The 20,920-nt window shown below is 47.2% G+C and overlaps 8 protein-coding genes across 8 annotated transcripts, besides 1 other annotated feature; 3 read left to right on the forward strand and 5 right to left on the reverse strand.

Moving 5' to 3' along the window:
- Window positions 1–220: 220 nt before the first annotated feature.
- On the reverse strand, window positions 221–1,513 carry TSTA_087800 (geranylgeranyl diphosphate synthase; the record flags this gene model as incomplete). Its single annotated transcript, XM_002478462.1, has 3 exons — window positions 221–659; window positions 713–1,039; window positions 1,101–1,513. 3 exons carry the CDS (start codon window positions 1,511–1,513, stop codon window positions 221–223), a joined length of 1,179 nt encoding a protein of 392 aa, XP_002478507.1.
- A 1,069-nt stretch (window positions 1,514–2,582) lies between these two features.
- Window positions 2,583–3,518, forward strand: TSTA_087810 (cell division control protein 14; the record flags this gene model as incomplete). The annotated part of the gene is made up of 2 exons (XM_002478463.1): window positions 2,583–2,838; window positions 2,893–3,518. The coding sequence occupies 2 exons, from the start codon at window positions 2,583–2,585 to the stop codon at window positions 3,516–3,518; spliced, it is 882 nt and encodes a 293-aa protein (XP_002478508.1).
- A 464-nt stretch (window positions 3,519–3,982) lies between these two features.
- TSTA_087820 (cytoskeletal adaptor protein SagA) lies at window positions 3,983–5,349 on the forward strand (the record flags this gene model as incomplete). The annotated part of the gene is made up of 3 exons (XM_002478464.1): window positions 3,983–4,219; window positions 4,303–4,537; window positions 4,601–5,349. The coding sequence occupies 3 exons, from the start codon at window positions 3,983–3,985 to the stop codon at window positions 5,347–5,349; spliced, it is 1,221 nt and encodes a 406-aa protein (XP_002478509.1).
- A 330-nt stretch (window positions 5,350–5,679) lies between these two features.
- On the reverse strand, window positions 5,680–8,476 carry TSTA_087830 (SNF2 family helicase/ATPase PasG, putative; the record flags this gene model as incomplete). Its single annotated transcript, XM_002478465.1, has 3 exons — window positions 5,680–7,284; window positions 7,336–8,145; window positions 8,204–8,476. 3 exons carry the CDS (start codon window positions 8,474–8,476, stop codon window positions 5,680–5,682), a joined length of 2,688 nt encoding a protein of 895 aa, XP_002478510.1.
- Window positions 8,477–9,498: 1,022 nt separating this feature from the next.
- On the reverse strand, window positions 9,499–12,264 carry TSTA_087840 (uncharacterized protein; the record flags this gene model as incomplete). Its single annotated transcript, XM_002478466.1, has 2 exons — window positions 9,499–11,700; window positions 11,776–12,264. 2 exons carry the CDS (start codon window positions 12,262–12,264, stop codon window positions 9,499–9,501), a joined length of 2,691 nt encoding a protein of 896 aa, XP_002478511.1.
- A 739-nt stretch (window positions 12,265–13,003) lies between these two features.
- Window positions 13,004–14,056, reverse strand: TSTA_087850 (putative dual specificity protein phosphatase 3; the record flags this gene model as incomplete). The annotated part of the gene is made up of 2 exons (XM_002478467.1): window positions 13,004–13,757; window positions 13,782–14,056. 2 exons carry the CDS (start codon window positions 14,054–14,056, stop codon window positions 13,004–13,006), a joined length of 1,029 nt encoding a protein of 342 aa, XP_002478512.1.
- A 1,050-nt stretch (window positions 14,057–15,106) lies between these two features.
- Window positions 15,107–15,143: a microsatellite.
- A 202-nt stretch (window positions 15,144–15,345) lies between these two features.
- TSTA_087860 (C2H2 transcription factor, putative) lies at window positions 15,346–16,250 on the reverse strand (the record flags this gene model as incomplete). Its single annotated transcript, XM_002478468.1, has 2 exons — window positions 15,346–15,895; window positions 15,967–16,250. 2 exons carry the CDS (start codon window positions 16,248–16,250, stop codon window positions 15,346–15,348), a joined length of 834 nt encoding a protein of 277 aa, XP_002478513.1.
- Window positions 16,251–19,226: 2,976 nt separating this feature from the next.
- TSTA_087870 (monocarboxylate transporter, putative) lies at window positions 19,227–20,661 on the forward strand (the record flags this gene model as incomplete). The annotated part of the gene is made up of 2 exons (XM_002478469.1): window positions 19,227–19,383; window positions 19,439–20,661. 2 exons carry the CDS (start codon window positions 19,227–19,229, stop codon window positions 20,659–20,661), a joined length of 1,380 nt encoding a protein of 459 aa, XP_002478514.1.
- Window positions 20,662–20,920: the final 259 nt, after the last annotated feature.

Below are 20,920 nucleotides of genomic sequence, written 5' to 3' on the forward strand. Positions count from 1 at the left end.
GTTATACCTGAGGAGGGAACGAGATGAACAGTAGCTTGAAAAGAAGGACCAATCCAATGAGCAAGCCGCCCAGCAGTAAGGGGTATAATTCATTGCTAGTCATAACACGTTAATATCTGCAACTGGGAACAACGAACAAAATAAAAATGTCCAAAGAATGAAAGACGAAGCCTATCAAAAGATCAGGTGACGCCAGAGAATACAAGTACAAGTCGAAGGATTAGACTTCCTTCTCCTTATCCTTCAGCGTCAGCTCAACAATCTTCTCCAATATCTCCCTAACAAATCGTCCCTCCCGTGGAGCATCTTCGGCTTCGGCCTGATCATGGACCCCATCCATCTCATCAATTAGTTTCAAAGCTCTGTCTCGTAACTGTGCGACAACTTTCTTGGTATGCGCAAAACTACCCGTGCTTTCCATATAGTTTACTGCGTATAGTTTTACTTCCTCGTCCTTGGTCTTTTGTTTCAAGATGTTGATCAATTGAACGTTGGATGGGTCGGCGCGGATACTGTGAATGATGGGGAATGAGAATTTTCCTTCTGTCAGATCTTCGCAGAGACCTTTGTTTTTGCTGTATGTTTTGTCTGAGAGATTGAGGTAGTCGTCGCAGATTTGGAAGATGAGACCCATTACATTGACGAGTGGCACACAATCCCTAATCGATTGTTAGAAATGAAGTGCTGCACGAGGTAAAAATGCAGCACATACCTTCCAGTATCACTCTCGGCTTGCATCAGCTTAACAGCTAAACGAAACAGTCCTCCTGTCTTATTGTCGACCATCTCTAAGTATTCTTCTTCAGTAGGGCAGGTCAAGGTATCTCTCCAAAACAAGTCCATGCCCTGCCCTTTATGCAGATTCAAAAGCTCCTCGGTGTATATGTCCATGGCCGTGACACTGTTAAGTTTGCGGACTTCTTGTAGCGCCAGGAAATACACGTAGTTCGCTGAATTGATAGTCTGAGCTGTACCGAAGATATTGTGTGCCACCGGGATGCCTCGTCGCAAAACGGAGTTGTCTTCCACGTCGTCGATGCTATCAAGGGGTATGTTTAGTGATGCGCTCAGCTATGATAGCTTCCAAATAAACCACTTACAGCAAGGAAGCATTATGTAGCATCGCCACAACCTTAGTAATAATCGCCAGACTCGACTCAGGCACCTTCAACCACGCGTTGAATGCAGCAATCATCTGCTTGCGAATATCCTTCCCTGGTTGCTTCGAGATATAGTCGTACGGGCCCATAATGATACTCTCTTTTTCCTGCGTCCACAGACCCTCTTTAGCCTTTGTCCAATCCATACTCGATCTGTTTCGGCCATGTTTGCTCGTTGTGCTCAGTGGTTTGCGCTTCGACGACGACATCCATTCGCTTTCGGAGAGGGGGGCAGCTTGTCGGGGGCTGGTTGGGATGCCATTTACGACGCCGTTGGAGCTTGTCCGCGGTGGGATGGCGGTGGGAGACTGTAGCGATTGGGAGTAGTGGTGGGGATTGGCTTCGGAAGTCATAGTAATGGGTGGTAAATGCAATGTCTTAAGCTCAATAGTAGGTCAGTGATATAGTGCGGGGCTGTCACAGAAATGTCCTGCAGTTTCTGTAGTGGAATGCAAAAGGATGGATGAGAAACAAGACTTATGCAAGGAGTGTACGCAATGGGAGATGTCCGATGATAAATGAAAATAAGATGTCCAGAGAATATTATGTCCAAAAGATGGACTGGACTGCTGATGCGAAGAGTGTAACCTTGAAGCGTCCTGACATGTGATGGGGCCAATAAGGCATCCAGGCAGCCAGGAACCTTGGGAACACTTCAGCCCTAATTTTCGTTTTGTTCTCTAGAGTTCTTCTAACTCTTCTGTCAGGACAATATGATTCTTTTCCATTGTTTCTTTGTTCAGTGACATTCTAGACATCTTCCAGAACCATTCAATGCACATCACTAGTAGTGATCACTTGCATTCAAGTCTGGTCTGGAGTCTGGATGCTTAGATGTCGGCGAATACTTCTTTGTATGACATGAAACGTGGAATGACTTCTTAATGGACCAACACTACTGTGTGGAACCTAACACCCCAGCTGATACATCCAGAGGGAACTCCGATGCATGCAACTGATGATACAGCTCTAAGTTAACTGAAGTACATAGATAAGTTGAGAGAAAACAGATCAAAAGCAGCGACAAGATCACGTGGGGCCCCAAGGCGGTGGCAGAATAATTCACCCAGCCAACGGCTGCTTTGTTTACCTTCAGCTGTTTCTGATGTAATGCATCAAGATGCGATCGCCCTAGGTGATTTCTTACTCCAGATGGAGCTGAGAATTAAAAATTAGCCTCTGCTTCTGCTTGTTTCAGGTTGCAGCCAGCCACAGCCCTATCGCTGCTCAGGCCAACCTGGTGACATCTGGTGGTGGCCCTTTGTCTTCCTTGCCGACGACGTAATACGAGCTATCAACTCCCAGTGACGATTTCTTTTCTTCTCCGTTGATCCTTATATTTTATCTGTCTTTTTGTTCAATTTCTTTTATTCTCTCTTTCACCTGTCCCTTCAATTTAAGTCAAATACTGCTGTCGCGGCAATGGAGGCTCTCTTGACGCATTCCTTCGATTACCTCTCCTCATACGAGCCCAACAAAATCCGAAAGGGTCTTCGTCAGGTGGAAGGACTACTCGCGCAAATATGTCTTTTGCGGAGCAAGCAAACTTCAGCAGAGAAGAGAAAGTCAGCCATTCCTTTAGGCCAAGCACCACCTGCGCCGAAAGCATTGAACGAATTATCGGATGATCCGGCTTTTCGCGAATTCTTCAAGTTGCAGGAAGGCTTTCAATGGAATGGTGGGTTAAAGCAAAACAGCTATTTTAGAAATTATCAACTGATCCCATGCCTAGTTGCCATACGTCTGGTTACTTGCCTCGAACATTTACTTGGTCGCGGAACTAACGGCGCAAATGATCTCCTCATCATCTCAACTTTGGACCTGATCCAAGGGGTCCTCCTCCTCCATCCTCCATCACGAGCACTCTTTGCGCGCGAAATATATATGAATATCCTCTTAGACTTGCTGGACCCCATCAATTGTCCTGCTATTCAGTCGTCTACACTGTTGACCTTGGTGACCGCACTGTTGGACCAACCGGCAAACACCCGCACATTCGAGGCCTTAGACGGACTCTTGACAGTTACATCTCTATTTAAAATGCGCGCCACTTCTAGAGAAGTCAAACTCAAATTGGTGGAATTTCTCTATTTCTATCTGATGCCGGAGATGCCTACAATTCCCACAGTTGCTGCTAGCGCACCAAACACGGCAGTGCTCGGATTGCACCGAAGTCCCAGCAAGCTGTCTGGAGCGTTTGCGAAGAGCTACTCGTCACCGGGCGACAATAGTCCAGTGAAGCGCGAGACTCGCACGACAGAGGAGAAGCAGAAACTTCTTGGCCGTTATCTCAATAATGTCGAGGACTTGGTTGAAGACCTGAAGGAGACTGCTCCATTTGGAAGCAGCGTCTATTAATTGCCTCTTTTTATTGCCCTGAATTTCTTTTCCTTCTTGTTTCCTTTTCTTTCCTTTTTACGTCTTTAGCCTTTAACTCCGCGATTGTCCGTTTTGTTTTGCTTTTTTTTTTAATACTTTTCTGCGATTTGATGTTCAGCACTTTCTCCATGTTACGATTCCCCTTTGTTGCGATTGCTTATGACTCGATGATTCGGTGACTGTACGATATATTCCTGCTGCAAGAATGAAGAATCTATGAATAATCAAAATGTTTCTAAAATTGCATGCGTAAACAAATGATGCATGCGGAGATAGGTTAATCCGCTCAAGACATTAATGCCAGCTCCGAGCGCGGCCAGGGCGGACAGTGGGTTAAAGTCACCTTAATCAAGCAATCCGACTCACATCCAAAACACCAGTCTGCCTGAGCCACGCGCTCACTTTCTGCCGAATTTACTACCTCTATATGATAAGCAGCAATAATGGCAAAACGAATTGAACAATGGGAAGTCGAGAGATATTGGGAGATCTTCTCCTCACTCTCCAACGGCCAGCCCCGTCTCAACAACTCCCAAGCCGCCAGCGTGCTCCGCAACAGTCGATTACGAGACGAACAGCTTGAAAAAGTATGGGATTTGGCGGATGTGGATGGAGATGGAGAGTTGGATTTTGAGGAGTTTTGTGTTGCGATGAGGTTGATTTTTGATCTTGTTAATGGGGTGAGCTGCCTCCTGATAGACGGTGATAAGGCCGTTATATTGGACTCGGAGTGGAGTATATCCTAACAAAGACAATTGGATAGGAATATCAAGAGGTTCCGCGAGCGTTACCAGATTGGCTCATTCCAGAATCAAAGGCGCATCTAGTCCAGGCCAGTGCGGCATTGACAGGAAGTCAGGAACAGTTTGAGCGGATAGAAGACGAAGACGATACACCTGGCCTAAAGGATGGGTTTGACTGGTATATGAGTCCTAGCGACAAGGCGAAATACGAAGAGATCTATAGTGCGAACAAAAACCACCGGGGAGAAATCACATGTTAGTACCATATAAATGCTCGCTATCCTGCTCTAACACAACAGCTAACGACGCCGGACACAGTCGACTCGTTACAACCTCTTTATGACTCCCTGGACGTCCCCGACACCGATATCAGATCGGCATGGAATCTTGTGAATCCCGCAGCATCATCGTCCATCAACAAGGACGCCACACTCGCCTTCCTCCATATCCTAAATTTCCGCCACGAGGGTTTCCGCATCCCTCGTACCGTCCCACCTTCACTCCGCGCATCATTCGAATCCAATAAAATCGACTACCAAGTAGACCACGTGCGACCCGCGCAAAAATGGGGTGCAGACGGCGACACAGAGACTACCACAGGCCGGAAAGCCAAATTCGGAGATACGTACCTGAGTCGATTGGGAGTGAAATCGAGTTATCGGCCCCAGGGCACGGATTTTAGTAACACGATTCAAGACGAGGAATGGGAGAAAGTTCGTCTCAGGCGCGAATTGGCGGAACTTGAGGCGAAGCTGGAAGCTGCTAATCGCGCCTCGGAAGAGAGACGCAGTGGCGGTTCATCTTCGTCGGCGCGGAATGATGGACGACCGAATTGGGCGATTATCAAGAAGGAAGCTCTCCAATTACTGGAGTACAAAGAGCGGGAATTGCGTGAGATGAGGGAGGGAACGGGCCGGACGAAAGATGGAGAGGATCTGGTGCGATTGAGGGAGGATATTAAGACGGTGGCAGATCAGGTTGATGGATTGAAGGATCATCTGGATCGGCGGAATGAGGTGTTGGCGGATTTGAGGAGGCAGATTGAGGATGAGAAGGCTAGTCGGTGATATGCCTCCATCGCTTAATGTCTATATTGTATATGTAGATAGTTTAACGAATTCAATCATATATGTTCCCTGTAAGTAGGTAAGTGGAATGTCAAAAGACAGCTTTGTTTCCATATAATAATGAAACAATCGTTTGATGCTACCGCCCGTGCTCTCTCTCTCTGAAGAACGCCAATATTCACTAAGACAAGATAACACTAATAATCTGGTGTCAAGTAAAGCTCCCAAGCAAGAACATAACTTCCAGACACCAAGCCCTGCCAATACCCATTCCATATCCGGTAGAACAGTACAATACAGGTAAACCCAGCAAGGAAAAATAGTGGTACATTACCGAACAGTCAACTCAGCCATAAACCCCTGATCCTCCTTCGTCTCAACAGCCTGAAAAGCGCGTCCACTACTCTCCTCCAGGCCCCTCTCAGCACGCAAATAAGCCTCTTCACTTCTATCTGTCAAGATATCAAGATCATGTTGCGAAAGAATTGACTCTGGATCATCAGACTGAATATGAAATTGCTCGAATTCGTCTTCACCGAGAGCTTTGCGGATATCCTCCACGTCGTTTTGATTGGTGTTATTTTCAAGCAAGCTTTTGAATTTGCCTTTTTGAATGACGAGGCGTTCGAGGCGACGTTTGGAGTCTGCTTTTTCTAGGAGGGTTTGTTCAACTGTTCCCTTGGTTGCGAGGCGGTAGACTATGACTGGACGTGTTTGGCCGATTCGATGTGCGCGGTCCTGCGCTTGTAGGTCTTGTTGCGGATTCCAGTCTGAGTCGAAGAGGATGACGGTATCTGCAGCTGTTAGATTGATCCCTTGTCCTCCCGCACGGGTGGACAGTAGAAAGATCTTGAAGTTCTTATCGGTATTGAAAGCCTTGATTTGAGCCCGACGATCGATCTGGCTTACTCCACCATCGATTCGACAGCAATTCCAGCCGCGGAGCTGAGTAGCCCAATCTTGGATAAGATCGAGCTGGGTCTTAAATTGGGAGAATATGAGGATTTTGTGGCCCTTTTGCATGAGACAAGGCACCAACCGATCGAGAAGTAACATCTTGCCGGACGCAGTGACGAGCGTTTCATCAACCGTAGAGGAATCGTCGCCCCAGGGCCAGTAAAAGTTGTGTGGAGAGTTACACGCCAAACGGGCCTGCATAACTGGATTCTGAAGCTTTTTGCTACCGATTTCCTTCTTGGCCAATTTGATGGTTTTGGCACGCTCAATCTCTTCTTGTTCCGTTTCACCGAGACTGTCTTCTTTTTCTTCCTCGTCCTCAATACCGTTCTCGAGTTTGCGGAGTTGAGCATTGAATTCCCGGTCGCCAATTTCCCTGTAACTTTGACGACCCTTCCGTGTCCGACCACTAATACTGCTTGGTGTTGAGGACCGAGTAGACTTTACGCTCTTGTTGGATGGGGCCATTGATCCCGTATCATCCGCTCCTCTCTTCAGACTTGTCGAGCGCGAGACTCGTCCACTTCTGGTCTCGATACGTTCAATGGCCCTGTTTTCCAAATACTGACGACCAGTGCCGCTCAGGATCTCCCTGTAGAGCTCCTTTTGCTCCGAGGTTAATGGAGCGTATAGAATGTACTCTCGTTTCTTAGGGAGACTAGTCTCAACATCGGTCTTGACTCGTCGCAACAGGAACGGTTTGAGAATAGCATGCATGGTAGTAACCAATTTTCGCTTGCGTCTTTCGATCACATCCTTCTGACCATTCTTGTCCAAAACAGAGGAAAAGTCAAACCAGCTTTCGAAGCTGTCTAGGTCGTTGAAGATTTCGGGAAGTAAGAAGTGTAGGAGCGACCATAATTCGGAGATGTTGTTTTGCAATGGTGTTCCAGTTATAAGCAATCGGTTTGCGGATTGGTAAGTGAGAAGTTCTTTGATCAGTTTACAGTTCATATTCTTCAGACGATGACCCTCGTCCTAAAATAGTTGTCAGTGGGTGCAAACATCCAAAAATTTGAAAGGACTTACCACAACGATATACTTCCATGAGAACTGAGACAAAAAGGCTCGATCATTCATACAAATCTCATACGATGTACAAATGACAGGAAAATCAGCATCTTTCTGATCCTTCAACTTCATCTGTTTCCGAAGTTCCGCACGCTCGGGCTTAGAGCCATGGTACAATACCGTTTTGATACTAGGAGTCCATCTCTGAAATTCATCAACCCAATTGCTGACTGTACTCAGCGGTGCTGCAATCAGAAAAGGCCCAGAGATATTATTCTCTTTGAAAAAGGCAATTAACGAGATCGTCTGAACCGTCTTGCCGAGACCCATTTCGTCGGCGAGAATACCGCACAATCCGTTGATCCAGAGCGACTTCATCCACTCCAAACCTTCCAATTGATACTCGCGCATTTTCCCGCCGGTTACTAGCAACGGTTGCTCAGTGGCTACGAGGCCTTCTTGTTCGCCGAGTGCCGACGGTTTCGCTTCCAATTCATCTGCTGCTTGCGCCAATGCTTCCTGCACGCTGGGATTATCTCCGTTGACTTCCACATCAGCTTTCTTGAAATAACTCGATATGCTCTTGTTGTTCGCAGCATTCTTTTTCGCACCCTTTTTTGCAGGGGCTTTCTTTGATTGTGTACGGTTAGCGTGTTCTTCGGCGTCTTTCTCTGCATCGTCACCGGTTTTTAAACGAGTACTGCGTCGCCCGGTTGTCGATGGAGCTTCCTTGGCTTGTGCAGCCTGTTTCTTTGCCGCAGCTTTCCTTGCTGCCTCTTGTTGTTGTTGCTGCGCTCTCATCTTATCGGACATGATAGCCACAAAAACCTGATACCAAAAACCTGTCAGTCGCAAGCCCCACAGGACATCAATAGAGAAAACTCACAGAGCTGGTCTGAAGTAACTTCGACAAAGCTCTAGCCTTCATATCCATACCCTCCGTATCCTCATCCTCATCATCGTCACCCTTTCCCACCGCACCATCAGGTTTCTCCAATTCAGTCTCCTTATCAACATCGTCCATCTTCATATCTTCTTGATCGGACTTGGTCGCGGGCGAAGTGGGTGGACTTGATTGTTGTTGCGAAGGCGCACTAGAATTCGCCGTCGCTTCTTCAAGCGATTCAGGTAACGTTGTAGGCGTCGTTACTCCTGACATTTCGGTATCGTTCGGATTAGAGTATTTATTGGCAAGGGAATATCAGAAAACCCAAAAAACCTAGAGGACGAAGATGTGCGACAAAGACGAGATTCCAGTTTCTGCTTTGTGTAAACGAATCGTATCAAAGAAGGATGAGATAAAAAAAAAAGAAATGTATCTTAAATCCCAATGATTCCACCTGAAATTGGATACATCAGACTGTATAAATCCAACCTTTTCCCACTAGATGCCTCCGTTTCGTCGTCGTAGAATTCGCATTTGCCTCCTCCCTTTTTTCAGCTCCCAAGTAAAACGACAACGCGGGAACAGGGGCGAAAAACGCGATTTGCAGTCACGCGTTGTCACGTGAGTAATTTAAACCCAACTTTTGTACATATTTCCTTGGCGATCGATCTGTACCTCGTTTTCCGCTTGAATTTTGGGATGCAGGAGTTATTTGTCATTTTTCATTCCATGTTAATCGTGTCAGGGTATAGTCCTTTTTTTCTCAGGAGAATTTTTGGTTGGAATTATATTGAAAGGTTGGGGCATGTACTTTCAGGACTCGATGACATCACGTGAAAATTGATGCGGACGAGAGTAAGTGGAACGATTTTACGAGTATCACCAAAGTAATTAAAAAAAATATGAACTCAATATTGTGAAATCTATGAAGGCGATGCATGACTAGATGTACATGAGAGAGCATGACTCAAAGCAGGTGGAAGTGATTCAATGATAATAGTGCCAAACTTCGCATATTTGACTAACCAGGAAACAATACAGATAAAAGAACTGGGAAAAGAATGAGGGACGGGGTATTTGGAAAGTGAATATAATCTTGACAAGTCCGAAAAGAAAAGAGTGTGCGTTTGTCGTGGGCTCAAGACTCATGGATGCATCGACGGTCGTTTATTCGTACATGTCAAACATTCATCTGTACATTGGAAAGGAAAGATAATGAAAGCCAGGAGACTGGGATGTAAGTGGTACTTCTCCATTAATGCGCCGATATTTGTACAGTTGTACTCCCTTGTTTGCTAGGCTTTGTTCTTGCGAGGTCGTCCTCGTCCGCGAGTGGCGCGCTGAGGAGGGCTGGTGGTCGAATCGGTATTTTTGTTTCGCTTTGGCTGCGCATTTTTCAACTCAGCGCTGGGATCTCGCTTTATGCTCGCGAGATGTTCCTTATTTGTCGATTGCCGCGTCTTTCGGGGTGACGGTGATGTCTCCACAGGGGCGTTTCCAGAAATGGGTGAGAGGTGATCACTGGGGACATCTCTGGCGACTGCTTGGTTCGCATCGACATTTTCAGGTTCATTTGCGCATGATATCTCCACTTGAGTTTTAGAGCTATCTGCCACCCCGGAGTTCTCACTTCCAAATGGATTCGTCGATGGGGTCGTCACCGTACCCTGCGGATCTGCGTGGCTAGTATTGACATCCTGTGGTGCTTGATTGTCTGCGTAAACTTCAAAGCTATCAAATCCAAAAAGTGGGTTGGTATATTTGACGGACTTTCGTTGTTGCTTCATTGACAATGGATCTGTAACCTCCTGCCGTACTTCATTTGCCATTTTCGTGCTGGTAACTGGCTTTGGCTGATCAGCCACGACCTCGCTGGCTTCGTCGGTATTTCCCTTCGCTACCTTGATTGGGCTCAGCAGTCGGAGAACTTGCATAGCATTAGATGCAGCAAGCTCATCCGTATCTGTCTGTGTCACCTCTCCGTGTGATTTTAAGGAGAATGGGGGCATCGAGTATAGTGGAGATTTGGACTGTGCCTCGTCAATTAGCGCAAATGAAGAGTTTTGGTGTGCCGAAATGTTAGACTGGAACTGTGTGTCACGAGCGACAGTGCGATAGGACTTCGGTGTTGCGAGATACATTTCGGGATTCACCGTTAGAGATCCAGCTTGATTCTTGTCAACTGTCCGATTTGTCGTCGTCATGCAGGTCGGTGAGGATGCCGCTGGGGTCGGAATGGTGTTTCTCACACTCGGTGCTCGTGCATTTTCATAAACTATACCTTCCATTCTGGATGGCAAGTCTGATGATCGTGGAGGGCTAGAATTAATCGAGCCCGCAGCATCAATTGTGAACGGATCATGCGTATCCCTTGTATTGGGCTGATTGAATTGATAAGCTCTGGGTTGTACTGCTGACGGACCATGATGCATGCTGTTATCGAAACTTCCCGACAACGACCTTGTTGAATTTGAATGTTCTGATGGCTGGGGGTGAGTCCGATCTGTCGACCAGGAACCAATCCTGCGAAGCACAGGCATTGGATATTGGTTGTGCAGCTCATCGGACGTATTCCACTCAGAAGGTGGTTCTTCAATCGTATCATCACTGTTTGCCTCTGTGACTATGCTCTGCGGGCGGGGACTAGCAGACGGCGAAGGACCTTTGTGTCGACGAGGTGGCGTAAATGGCTGAGTTGTTTGTTCGACATGTATGCGAGCAGCATTTCTGGGACCAATCCTGAGACGCACAAGGGCCTGATTTGGTAGGAACAGTTCTCTATCATGTCGGTTGCTGGAAGCTTGTTGATCGTTCTCCAAAGTCCTCGAGTCATGCCCTTGTTCTGCTGTTGATTGTTCACCCCGCTGGTCTGTGACAGTACTGGGAGGTGCAATTTGGACATTAGATCGTCCTGCAGTGGAAGAGCGAGGTGTGTTATTCGACAACAACCCATCATTTCCAGCCGCATTAATTGGATCTGGTGGTGGCTCCCTAGCCCCTTTCCATTCCATTGTTTCAGGAACGCCCGTTGTATTGGATAATGATGGAACCGCAACAAATTGATTATCCCATTCCCCCGCATATATCATAGATAAACCTCGCTTAGACAGAAATTTCCGTGCCAACAAAAGATCTCCCACCTGACAAAGCAAATATCTCCACTTTGACCGCTTTCGAATCACACGATGGGCGCGATTCCACAATTTGCTGGCCATGACGAGCCGCGCTGGCACTGCATGTTTTTTCAGATCGGAATTATCGAGACACATCAATGCCTCCAACTGCTTAGCGCGCATTTCTTCAAGAACAAGATTTTCATATTCGAGATCCTCGTTGTGTCGCTGGAGATTGCACGTCAGTTGCTCAATATCATCCTGGTTCAGACCAAGCAGGAGCTGAACTGTGGACAACATGTGGTGCTCGAGCATGTTCTCCGCAATCTCGATCTGTAAACTAATCGGAAGATCGTGCCACTGCGGATCCTCAGGCATTTGTTCCTGGAAAAGATGGGTAGAAAGTTAGCATGAGAATATCAGTTTGGGTATGAAAGATAAGTAACAAATAATACGTACTTCACGGACAACCCATCGTTGGTCGTCATCGTCTTCACTAATCTCGAGATCTGAGCTCTCTTCTCTTGCTAACAGCGCCATGTTTCTCCTGTATTGTGGGTTCTGAGGACCATTACTCGCGACGAAATTGTCGAGTTCTTCTGGGGGGATGTCACGACAATACAACTTGAACGCGTCTAGATGATGTCTGTCAGCTACAGAACCAGCATTATCGGCATCATCAGAGGAAGAGCTTGATGTTGACGAAGAAGGAACATGACTGGGTTCTGGCTGAGTGAAGGAAGGAGGGCCCTGTCCTGCGGGACGCGGGTGGTCGAGGGTAGGGAACGCGGCAGGAGGCAGATTCGGGTTGAAGTCAACATAAGGGATACACCTTTCCTCTGCCATTCCTCTTCTGCGTCGTGGCAGTCGACGCCGAGAAACACCTGGCGAGAGCTCACATTCATCCTCGTACCGTGAGGGGGCACGGATTGTTTCTCTCAACCTCATGGTCAGCTCAGGCCTCCCAGACGAACGTACCAGGCTGTAAGAGGGAAAAGAAATATTGAAAGGAAGGTAAGTCAAGGGCGGGAGGGACTGACAATTGCTGGTTGTTGACGAAGTTTTCTCGAATACGAGAGCACGAGATTGCTACGAAAAGGATGATCTTTCGCGACAAACGAGGGAAAGAATATCAACTGAGTGAGGAAGGATTGACGCTGAATAATTCACACAGAGAGGGGAGGGATAACTGAGTCAGTTAAGAGGGAGACCCCCTCTTAATCGGTGAGGCCGGTTGCTGGGCAATGCTGCCATTGTGCGAAATTTCCCCTTGGGCAAAAGAGCATCTAGGCGCTTTCAGTGCCCGCCAGAGAAAGCCGCCTGGTTTGATGCCGCACATGATGGGGCGCAAAAGGTGGGATCCGATTGTGAACTTTTTGTTTGTGGTAATCTCCGGCGTCCTCCCGCAGTCTCGATACTCGTTCTGTGTCTATAAGCAAAAGATACGGAATATTCCTTCAAATCCATTGATTCTCGTATCCATATGCTAATCGTACAAAGTGCTCTTCTGTTGTCCAACCCAGAACCGCCATGCTCTGATGTTTGGTGTTGCTGCTGATGCGCCCAACCCAGCAAAAACTGCCTCATCCTGTCTTTGCGAAAATAAAACGCCGGCAAATCCCCCGCAAAAGCGAATAGACAAGTCTATAACGAAAATAAAATAAAGAACTATTTGATATTATAGCAATCAGGCAACGCGTTCTGTGAACGGAGCGGGCTTTTGCTTCAGATGCTCCGTGTTGTCCTCCACCCGGATCGCATTCGGTTGAACAAGATGGCCGTTTACGCTACCGGCGGTGGATATAGCAGCATTATCATCATCATATTCGATAAAACTCCGTTTCCTCGCAAGTTGGCCATTTTGATGAGATGGCGGTTGCACGGCTAGAGACGAAGAGGTATAAGCTTCCTGTAGACGTGCATTCGCGACTTCCCTTTTCGCATCGAGAATGACCTGGTATGACTGAAGAAGCGTCTGCATAGATTCATCTACATCAATGCAGAAACGTCGATGATGAACTGCCCACATTGCTGAGGGCATATCCATATTCAACATGGTCATTATATAAGCGATCACTACGCTTGCAGATCGTCCATTGCCAGATTCGCAGAAAACGAGAACTCTCGGCGGCATGCCGGACCTAGCGGAAACTCCTGATGATATATGTTGGTTGATGCCTCGGATGATATTCGGATACAGGCTAATGAGCTCTTGCTCGTTATTCACGTCAATCGCATCTGACTGAATGCCCAACTCCTCAGCTACCTTCGTGCCGGACAACAAACGGGCAATTGCAGATCGTTTATCGCGAATGGATAACAGTAATGTGATGCCCTCACTTCGGATAAAGTCTCTGTCCCGCGCAACAGATGCTGGGCCCAAGTATAGAAAAGGGAGAATCTGCTGCGCTTCACGACGCTTAGAGTACATCCACTCAGATCTAGATGCATGGTGTAGAAACCACGACTGATCAACACGGTCAAAGAATCCTTGGGGAACAAACTCCCCAATCTCGAAGATATGCTCATTCGGTGGACGAATGATCAAATTGTCCGTTTCATGATCGCCAAGCGAGAAGGGCGGGACCAGAGCTTTCTGTCGTTGAATGGGGACAGATGTATGATAATCATGTACTGGAACGTAGAGTGCCCCAGGGCCTTGGGGAATGGGGTTCTGTTGTGCCATAGCGGGCCCTTGCACGCTTGACATTGGGGTGTCGGCAGCCGTGGAGATATGCATGTCCTGCGGCTGAGCCCTCAGCTACAGCCTCCAGCGCAGGATTAATACGTGATGCAGTGGCTCTCCCGTCTAGGCGATGTGTCAAAGAAACATTGACATCACTATACGACCACGAATGAAGTGAGCTATATGTCAGGCCCAGCTCTATATACCTTAGACTCGAATCGAGCCTCGAAGAATAAGGAGTAAGTACAGAGGAAGTCACTGAGATCTCAAAGAAAGGGCTGAAGTGGAGCTGTGGCTGACTTTAACGGGCTCATCTGGCGAATCAGATGTCATAGTGGCCAGATGGGTGCCTGGCCTAGCCCGATTAGTCATTTATTATGCATTAGATAAGCATGTCCGATCTCCTTTAACTTAACTAGTTATTAAGTTGACTTGCTCACGCTGTCCAATGTTTATATGATTAGGAAGTGAGTGTATGTTGCCTTGGAAGAATGATCGCCTCCGCGATAGCATCTCTATCTTCGGATCGACGGCGTAGGCAACAGCTCTACTGCATACCAGGATAGCAGATGCTGAGATAGACACTACTGGAATAGTTCCTCAGACCCATGCATGTCATCTGCATATACAATGTCATTGGATTTGACCTGGCTTGGATAATTCATCCAATCAGAATTACTAGAAACTACATCGAGTCGTAAAACAAAAGTACGAAAGGGAGACCCGTCTATTTACAAGATTCGACGGAATCAAAGACAAAGCTGCAGCAGTGTGGTGACATTATCGTTAACTGAGAGATCGGGTATATCTGTTCAAACTAAGAATACTCTCAACAGAAGGGAAGGAACAAACAGCCCACAATACGAAGAAAGGGGATATAGCACCATAGGAGAGAGACAGGGAGATAAAAAAAAAGAAACACTACAAATGAACGCCTCCACCGCCTGATGGACTCATCTAAACTGCTGGAAAAGAGTAGAAAAGAAAAAAGAAATAACAGTCTCTCATGTTCCGAACTTCTCCATGACTGAGAAGAAGAAGGGATGATAATTAGGAGATGCGCTTTTCGACTCTTAATCGAGGAAGAGACGATTTGAGCGGATGAAAGAAAAGAAGAAAAAATAGAAAAAAAAAAAAAAAAGATCGCCGCCCCAGGCAAAATCAAACTCGTTCACAAGCCGTCCAGGATGCATATGAGCCAAGTCAAAAGCTATCATGACCATGGAAACTGCACAACGCCTAACAATGCACCCGTACACAGAAAAGATAACGGGAAAGGAAAATGGAGGACAACAGAACCGGAAGGAGGTAATCCATGGCGAGAGAATGACAGTATCGCACCATTATACATCTGCTCCAGGAACATGGACAACGGATAGACCATGATGAGGCATCGACTGTTGCAACCCTGCGACTATCTTCTCAAGCTCCTCGAGACGACGATCTTTCTCTTCGACTTCGCGGCGCAGCCGTTTCACCTCATTGTGAAGATCCACGCTGTTCGTCTCGTCGATTGCATCAACGCCATTGAACTCTGGATCGGTTGTATCGTCATGTTTACGCTTCAGGCCAGCTGTGGGGTCTAAAAATGTCGACTTAAGGCCTTCAACATCTGCGACAGTCAAGACGGACAACTCGGGGGAGTTTCCACCCTCTGTATGCATGTGTCGACGGCGAAGATGCTCCTTCAAGTTCTCTTGGCGCGTAAATCCGTTGCCAGTACTGCGGTTACAATCGGTGTAGGGACACATTAGGGCCTTCTTTGTTGTGGCATTCTTTTTGTGGACTTCTCGTTGATGGCGGAGAAGACCGCCGGAGTAGGTGAAGCCTTGAATCTTGTCGCAACCCGGTTCCATGCATTTGTACGGTCGGTCATGCTTGTCCATGTGTTTACTAAATAAGATAGATCATTAGCAATGTCCTAGGTTCGGGGTTTGTAGGGAACGACGCGGGATAGTACTTACTTCCATTCACAAGGCCGCCTGAATGTAGGGGGATTAGACTGGCAGTCAGGGTGATCGCAGAAGATCTGATTGCTCTCGTTCTTCGGAGGGTCGCGGGACCGTCGCACCGACAGACGCGGGCGTGTTGCATCTGGAGAGACGTTTGCGAGGTTTGACAAGGGGTCGGTCATCTTTGTAGATGGAGAGAGTGATTCGGCGGCAGGAATGAGAATTGTACTGGGCCCGGTAGGTCCTTCACTTCTTGGACTGGGATAATCTGTGCCGTCTCCCATGACAGCCGACATGGAGAACTGCAACTTCTCGATGGAAGTCTGAGACTTGTTTCGTGTTGTAATCTCCCTTTTTCCGGATGGATTAATAATCTGCTTGTTTGTGCGACTGAGAAATATGGTGTTTATTCTGGACGCGACGACGATAAATGGGAGCTAATGAGGTGAGTTTGCGAAGGGGAATGCGGGCCTACTCGTTTATAGAAGTGAGGCAATACTTCGTCGTAAGGCATCCACGAAGGAGAAAATTTTTGCCACCTGAGATTTCAGGTTTCCAGAGTTTTCCGGCCCGCCCCAAAACGGTAAGGCCTTAGGCGCGGGAATGTGACGCGGGCGCTTCAAAGGTCAACGCCAACGGCGACAAATATCGACTATCGACGGTGGATTTTGGTCGCCTAGTCTGGGGTTCTTAGACGACTGATCAAATGCTGTGGTTACAAAAGTGAGATTCGAAGCCAACACAATGCTGTGGTGTCGTCGTGTGACTGCGATGACTCCACTCAGCTCGGAAGTCGTGATACGATGGTTGGTCGAAGCCTCGAAAACCGGAGCCTGTCTACCTGGATGTAGCGAGATATCGTGTAGGCAATGACTGTCAAGATGAGTCACCTCATGGACAAGGAAGAGATGAAGATTGAAAGAGGCGCGAATAACAGAGTCAGGACTTCAGCATACTAATTCCCCAGCCTTAGTAATAATCTGGCATGAGCCCGCCACGTTAGGCACGATCGGCCGAGGGGCTTAGCGTGACGGAAACGCCACACAAACCACTCACCGCCACGGTCACGTTACTTTGTCACGTGGACTGACTGCCTAATCCGTCAGCCGGGTCGGCGATTTTTTTCAGCCGAGGAACTGCTAAACTGTTTAGGACTTCGCGAGACTCACTTTTGCTTCACATTGGGAAATTGATGACCAGAAGTATCTCTTTTCCTTTATGTACTCACCTTCCCCTCATTGTATATTTCCCTTTTTTGACGCTAATCGACCTGGCCATATACATTTCCCACTGCCACGTCGTGTAGGGACCACAAGCGGGCCAGCTCTCCTCATCAGACACCAATCGCATGCAGACTCATTTCGCTAGGCGCATGGTTCATAGCTTGTACTCGTGCCTAATTGTGTTTGCAATCTACTGCTTATTGCAAAACTATCAAGTCAAGCTGTTCTTGACTGCCAAGAATTTTCGACATGGATTAGATTTAGGCATGGATGGAGACTGGATAATGATTGTATTCAGTCTAGTTTGGCTGCCTACGTAGTTAGCCGCTGTGAGTCAGTTTTGGGGTCATACCTCTGTTCATGTATTCGGATGCTGACTGATACATCATCCTCAGTGTCATAGAATTGCTGGCATCATAAGGACACTAATGTAGGGTGAATCCAGAAATGGAGGTGGTCCCTTAACTCACCAATGTACATCATGATTTTTGAACTCCAATGAGAAGATGGATACTGGGAATCTGTACTCGAGACCGGGTGAATCGAGCCACCTTCGGAAGTAAACTGCGGACTAGATTCTGCCTTGTCGGCATCCTACTATGCGAAATGTCACCTGGTCATGGATTACGTGTTGACGCGCCACGGGCCTCACTCATACGTGTGATTGCTGAATTCTTGAGATCGAGATTGTCTTATCTGCCTAACCGTGATATCTGACATGCTCGATGTTAGTGCAGACGGCACATCTGCATTTCAAGAGGACGTTCTTCTACCAATCCATGTAATATTGAGGTGTTCACGCAATTGCAGATTACAAGAAGTTTTAGTATGGCATGGTTAAGATCACTAGAGGCAATATCAGTCTCATAGTTATGTCCCGGGACGCGATTCAGACTGGGAAGAGAGTAGTAGAGATATGGTCCAGGCTCCTACGAGAAAAAATGTCCATCGTCGGATATCAAGTGGTAAAGACTGGAAAACGGGAAGATCAACTCATGCTTCGTGGGATATTATTTGCAGCTACTATAACAGCAGAAATATCACCCAGGGTCTGATGACAACAATAAGAATTGTAGCTATGGTTTACATTTTCCCCAAAATTGAAACCGGTCACAATTACTCCTGTAGCTCATGGAGTTCTGGATGGTGCCACTTACGGAACCAGGTGACTTAATCCTTTCTGTCTATGGCCGTGGCATGACTCAAAAATATGCGACTTATATATACTTACACTCTTGGAGCTAGGAAGAGAAAATCTATGGATGATGGAGTGGTTTTTGCGTCATAATCAATGAGCATTCGAAGATGCCTAACTGTAACGTCTCAGAGTTTGTTGTTGTACATTACACTCCCCACACGTCGGGACTGAGTTATCGCCTCTTTGATTGACCTTACGAAGATTATAGAAACTTGGTATCGTTGCCGCGGTGCCCAGGATTTAGACGCCTTGAGGCGACCCTACAAATCCTGGCTGGCAATGTCCTAAACAACTTCATTTACCGGGGTGGGTTGGATCCCTTGAGAAGCTCGACTGCCTTTATCCCGGCTCTTACTGGTGCGGCGAGAGAAATCCCTTCCGGCTTGAGTCAAAGATTACCGTGCAACTAGAAATAGTTGAATGGTGGTTTGCATCCATCTACTTAGTCAAACGCCAAATATAATTCATAGAAGTGTTTCAAATCTTGCCATTGGACATACCAAAGATCAATTTGTCTGGTTCAATGCGTGAGATACTCCTCCAGATACGTACAAAGAACTTCTCCATATGCTCGAGCAGTGGACTACTTTAACCCTGGACGAAACCTGCGGAGTTCAGTCCGCATGAACGTAATTCAGTAATAAGTTAGGCTTTCGGTATATGAACCGACGGCCCACCCATCAACGAATAAGCGATCCCGGAGATAAGGGCTAGTCGAGGGCGATCTCGGGCTTCCTGCCGGTCCTCCACACGCTAAGACTCCTATTGGCGTGATGGTCCTGCTCTCTATCTTGAACTTCTTTTTCTAATTGTTATTCTACCAATTGCTCATGCCCAGATGACTTACGATGATGACCGGGGATGAAGAGCATTCGCTCCCGGAGTTGCACACAGGTGCTCTGGATACAGAACAATCACCAGAACAGAGTCATTCCAGGCAAATTGAATCAAAGAGGACAAAATTAAGCGTCCTTATAGGATCGGGCATAATACAACTGCCGATATGGGGTACGTTGAGGCAACGCGTTTGCATGATAGAGGCTAGAAACTTATCTACACATAGGTTTTGCTATGAGCTACGGTGTCTTCCAGGAGTATTACTTCAATAACTGGACATTGAAAGGAGACCGCACCATTACCGGCGTGATTGGTACTACGGCTAATGGTGTCATGTACCTATCCATGCCCTTCCTATTCGCTCTGTTCACCAGACACTGGGCTCGTTGGCGTCAAGTTGCAGCTGTTTGTGGCACAGTGATCGCATGTGCCAGCCTCTTTGTCTCCTCTTATAGCACCACTGTTGGGCAGTTGGTTGCAACTCAGGGCGTCACCTCTGCATTGGGATGCGCCCTCATCTATAGTCCAACAACACTTTCTCTCGGGGAATGGTATACGACCAGTAACCGTGCTGTGGCATACGGAATTGTTCTGTCTTGCAAGAATATTGTTGGTACCAGCTGCCCATTCATAATTCGAGCTTTGATTGATGCCTATGGCTATCAGACCACATTGAAAGCCTGGACAGCGATTATGGGCGGAACAAGTATCATTGCTATCTTGATGATACCGACCCATCCGTCAAAAACCTCCATACATAGGACCCGAGCACGCAAGATCCCGTGGCATTTTCTCAAGCACCGGTCTATTTATTTCTATAGCATTGCTATTATCTTTCAGAGCTCTGGGTATGGTATCCCACAGTCATATTTGAGCACCTACGCTCGAGATGTGACGTTGTTGTCTCAGACATCAGGCACCCTCATGTTAGCTCTCTTCAACGCTCCCGGCATTATTGCCTCTTCCTTCTTTGGATGGCTGAGTGACAATAAGAAAATCCATCTTTCTGCGCAGACCGTGTCTGCCATTCCCCCAGTCTGCTGCGCTCTTTTCACATTCTTCTTCTGGGGCTTGACCACACCAGGCAACATTGGTCTCCTTTTAGTCTTTTCCATGACGTTCGGATTCTTCTCCAGTGGTTATAGTGCCACCTGGGGAGGGATGCTCAAGCAGATGGAGCGTGAGTCTGCCGAGAGGAACGAAGCAGTCGACCCCGGGATGCTCTATGGGTTGTTAAATGGCGTCAGAGGCATTGGATATGCAAGTGGAGGATTTGCTGGTGTGGGACTGCTGAACGCTGGAGCTATTTCGGCCAGTCCGCGGTTTGGTTATGGCACTGCTTACGGGCCTCTAATCGTTTTCACGGGACTTTCCTCACTCCTGGGAGGCTGGGTGGTTCTTTGGAGGTGGAATCCAAAGAGATTAGTACCTTTGATCTTAAGGGCGTAGTTCTGCAATCCTTGCATATACTCTCCATTGATTCGAAGCCAATAGGAGAAAAACTTCGTACTGGCAACATACCGTAGGAAAGGGAAGAGTATAACAGCACCCTGCAAAGATGCAGATTCTTAATTGGTCACGTACCAGGGAAGAAGTTAGCTTGTCTTGGAACTATCACATAGCAGCCAAGTTGATCTTAGCCTTGGCCGTTTGTCTTGATTTATTTCCCACTTCTGTAGGAGAAGAAAGCCCCAGAGACTGCAGCTTA

The sequence above is a fragment of the Talaromyces stipitatus genome, genomic scaffold, assembly GCF_000003125.1.
Source record: "Talaromyces stipitatus ATCC 10500 scf_1105507295527 genomic scaffold, whole genome shotgun sequence".
Classification (NCBI taxonomy): domain Eukaryota; kingdom Fungi; phylum Ascomycota; class Eurotiomycetes; order Eurotiales; family Trichocomaceae; genus Talaromyces; species Talaromyces stipitatus.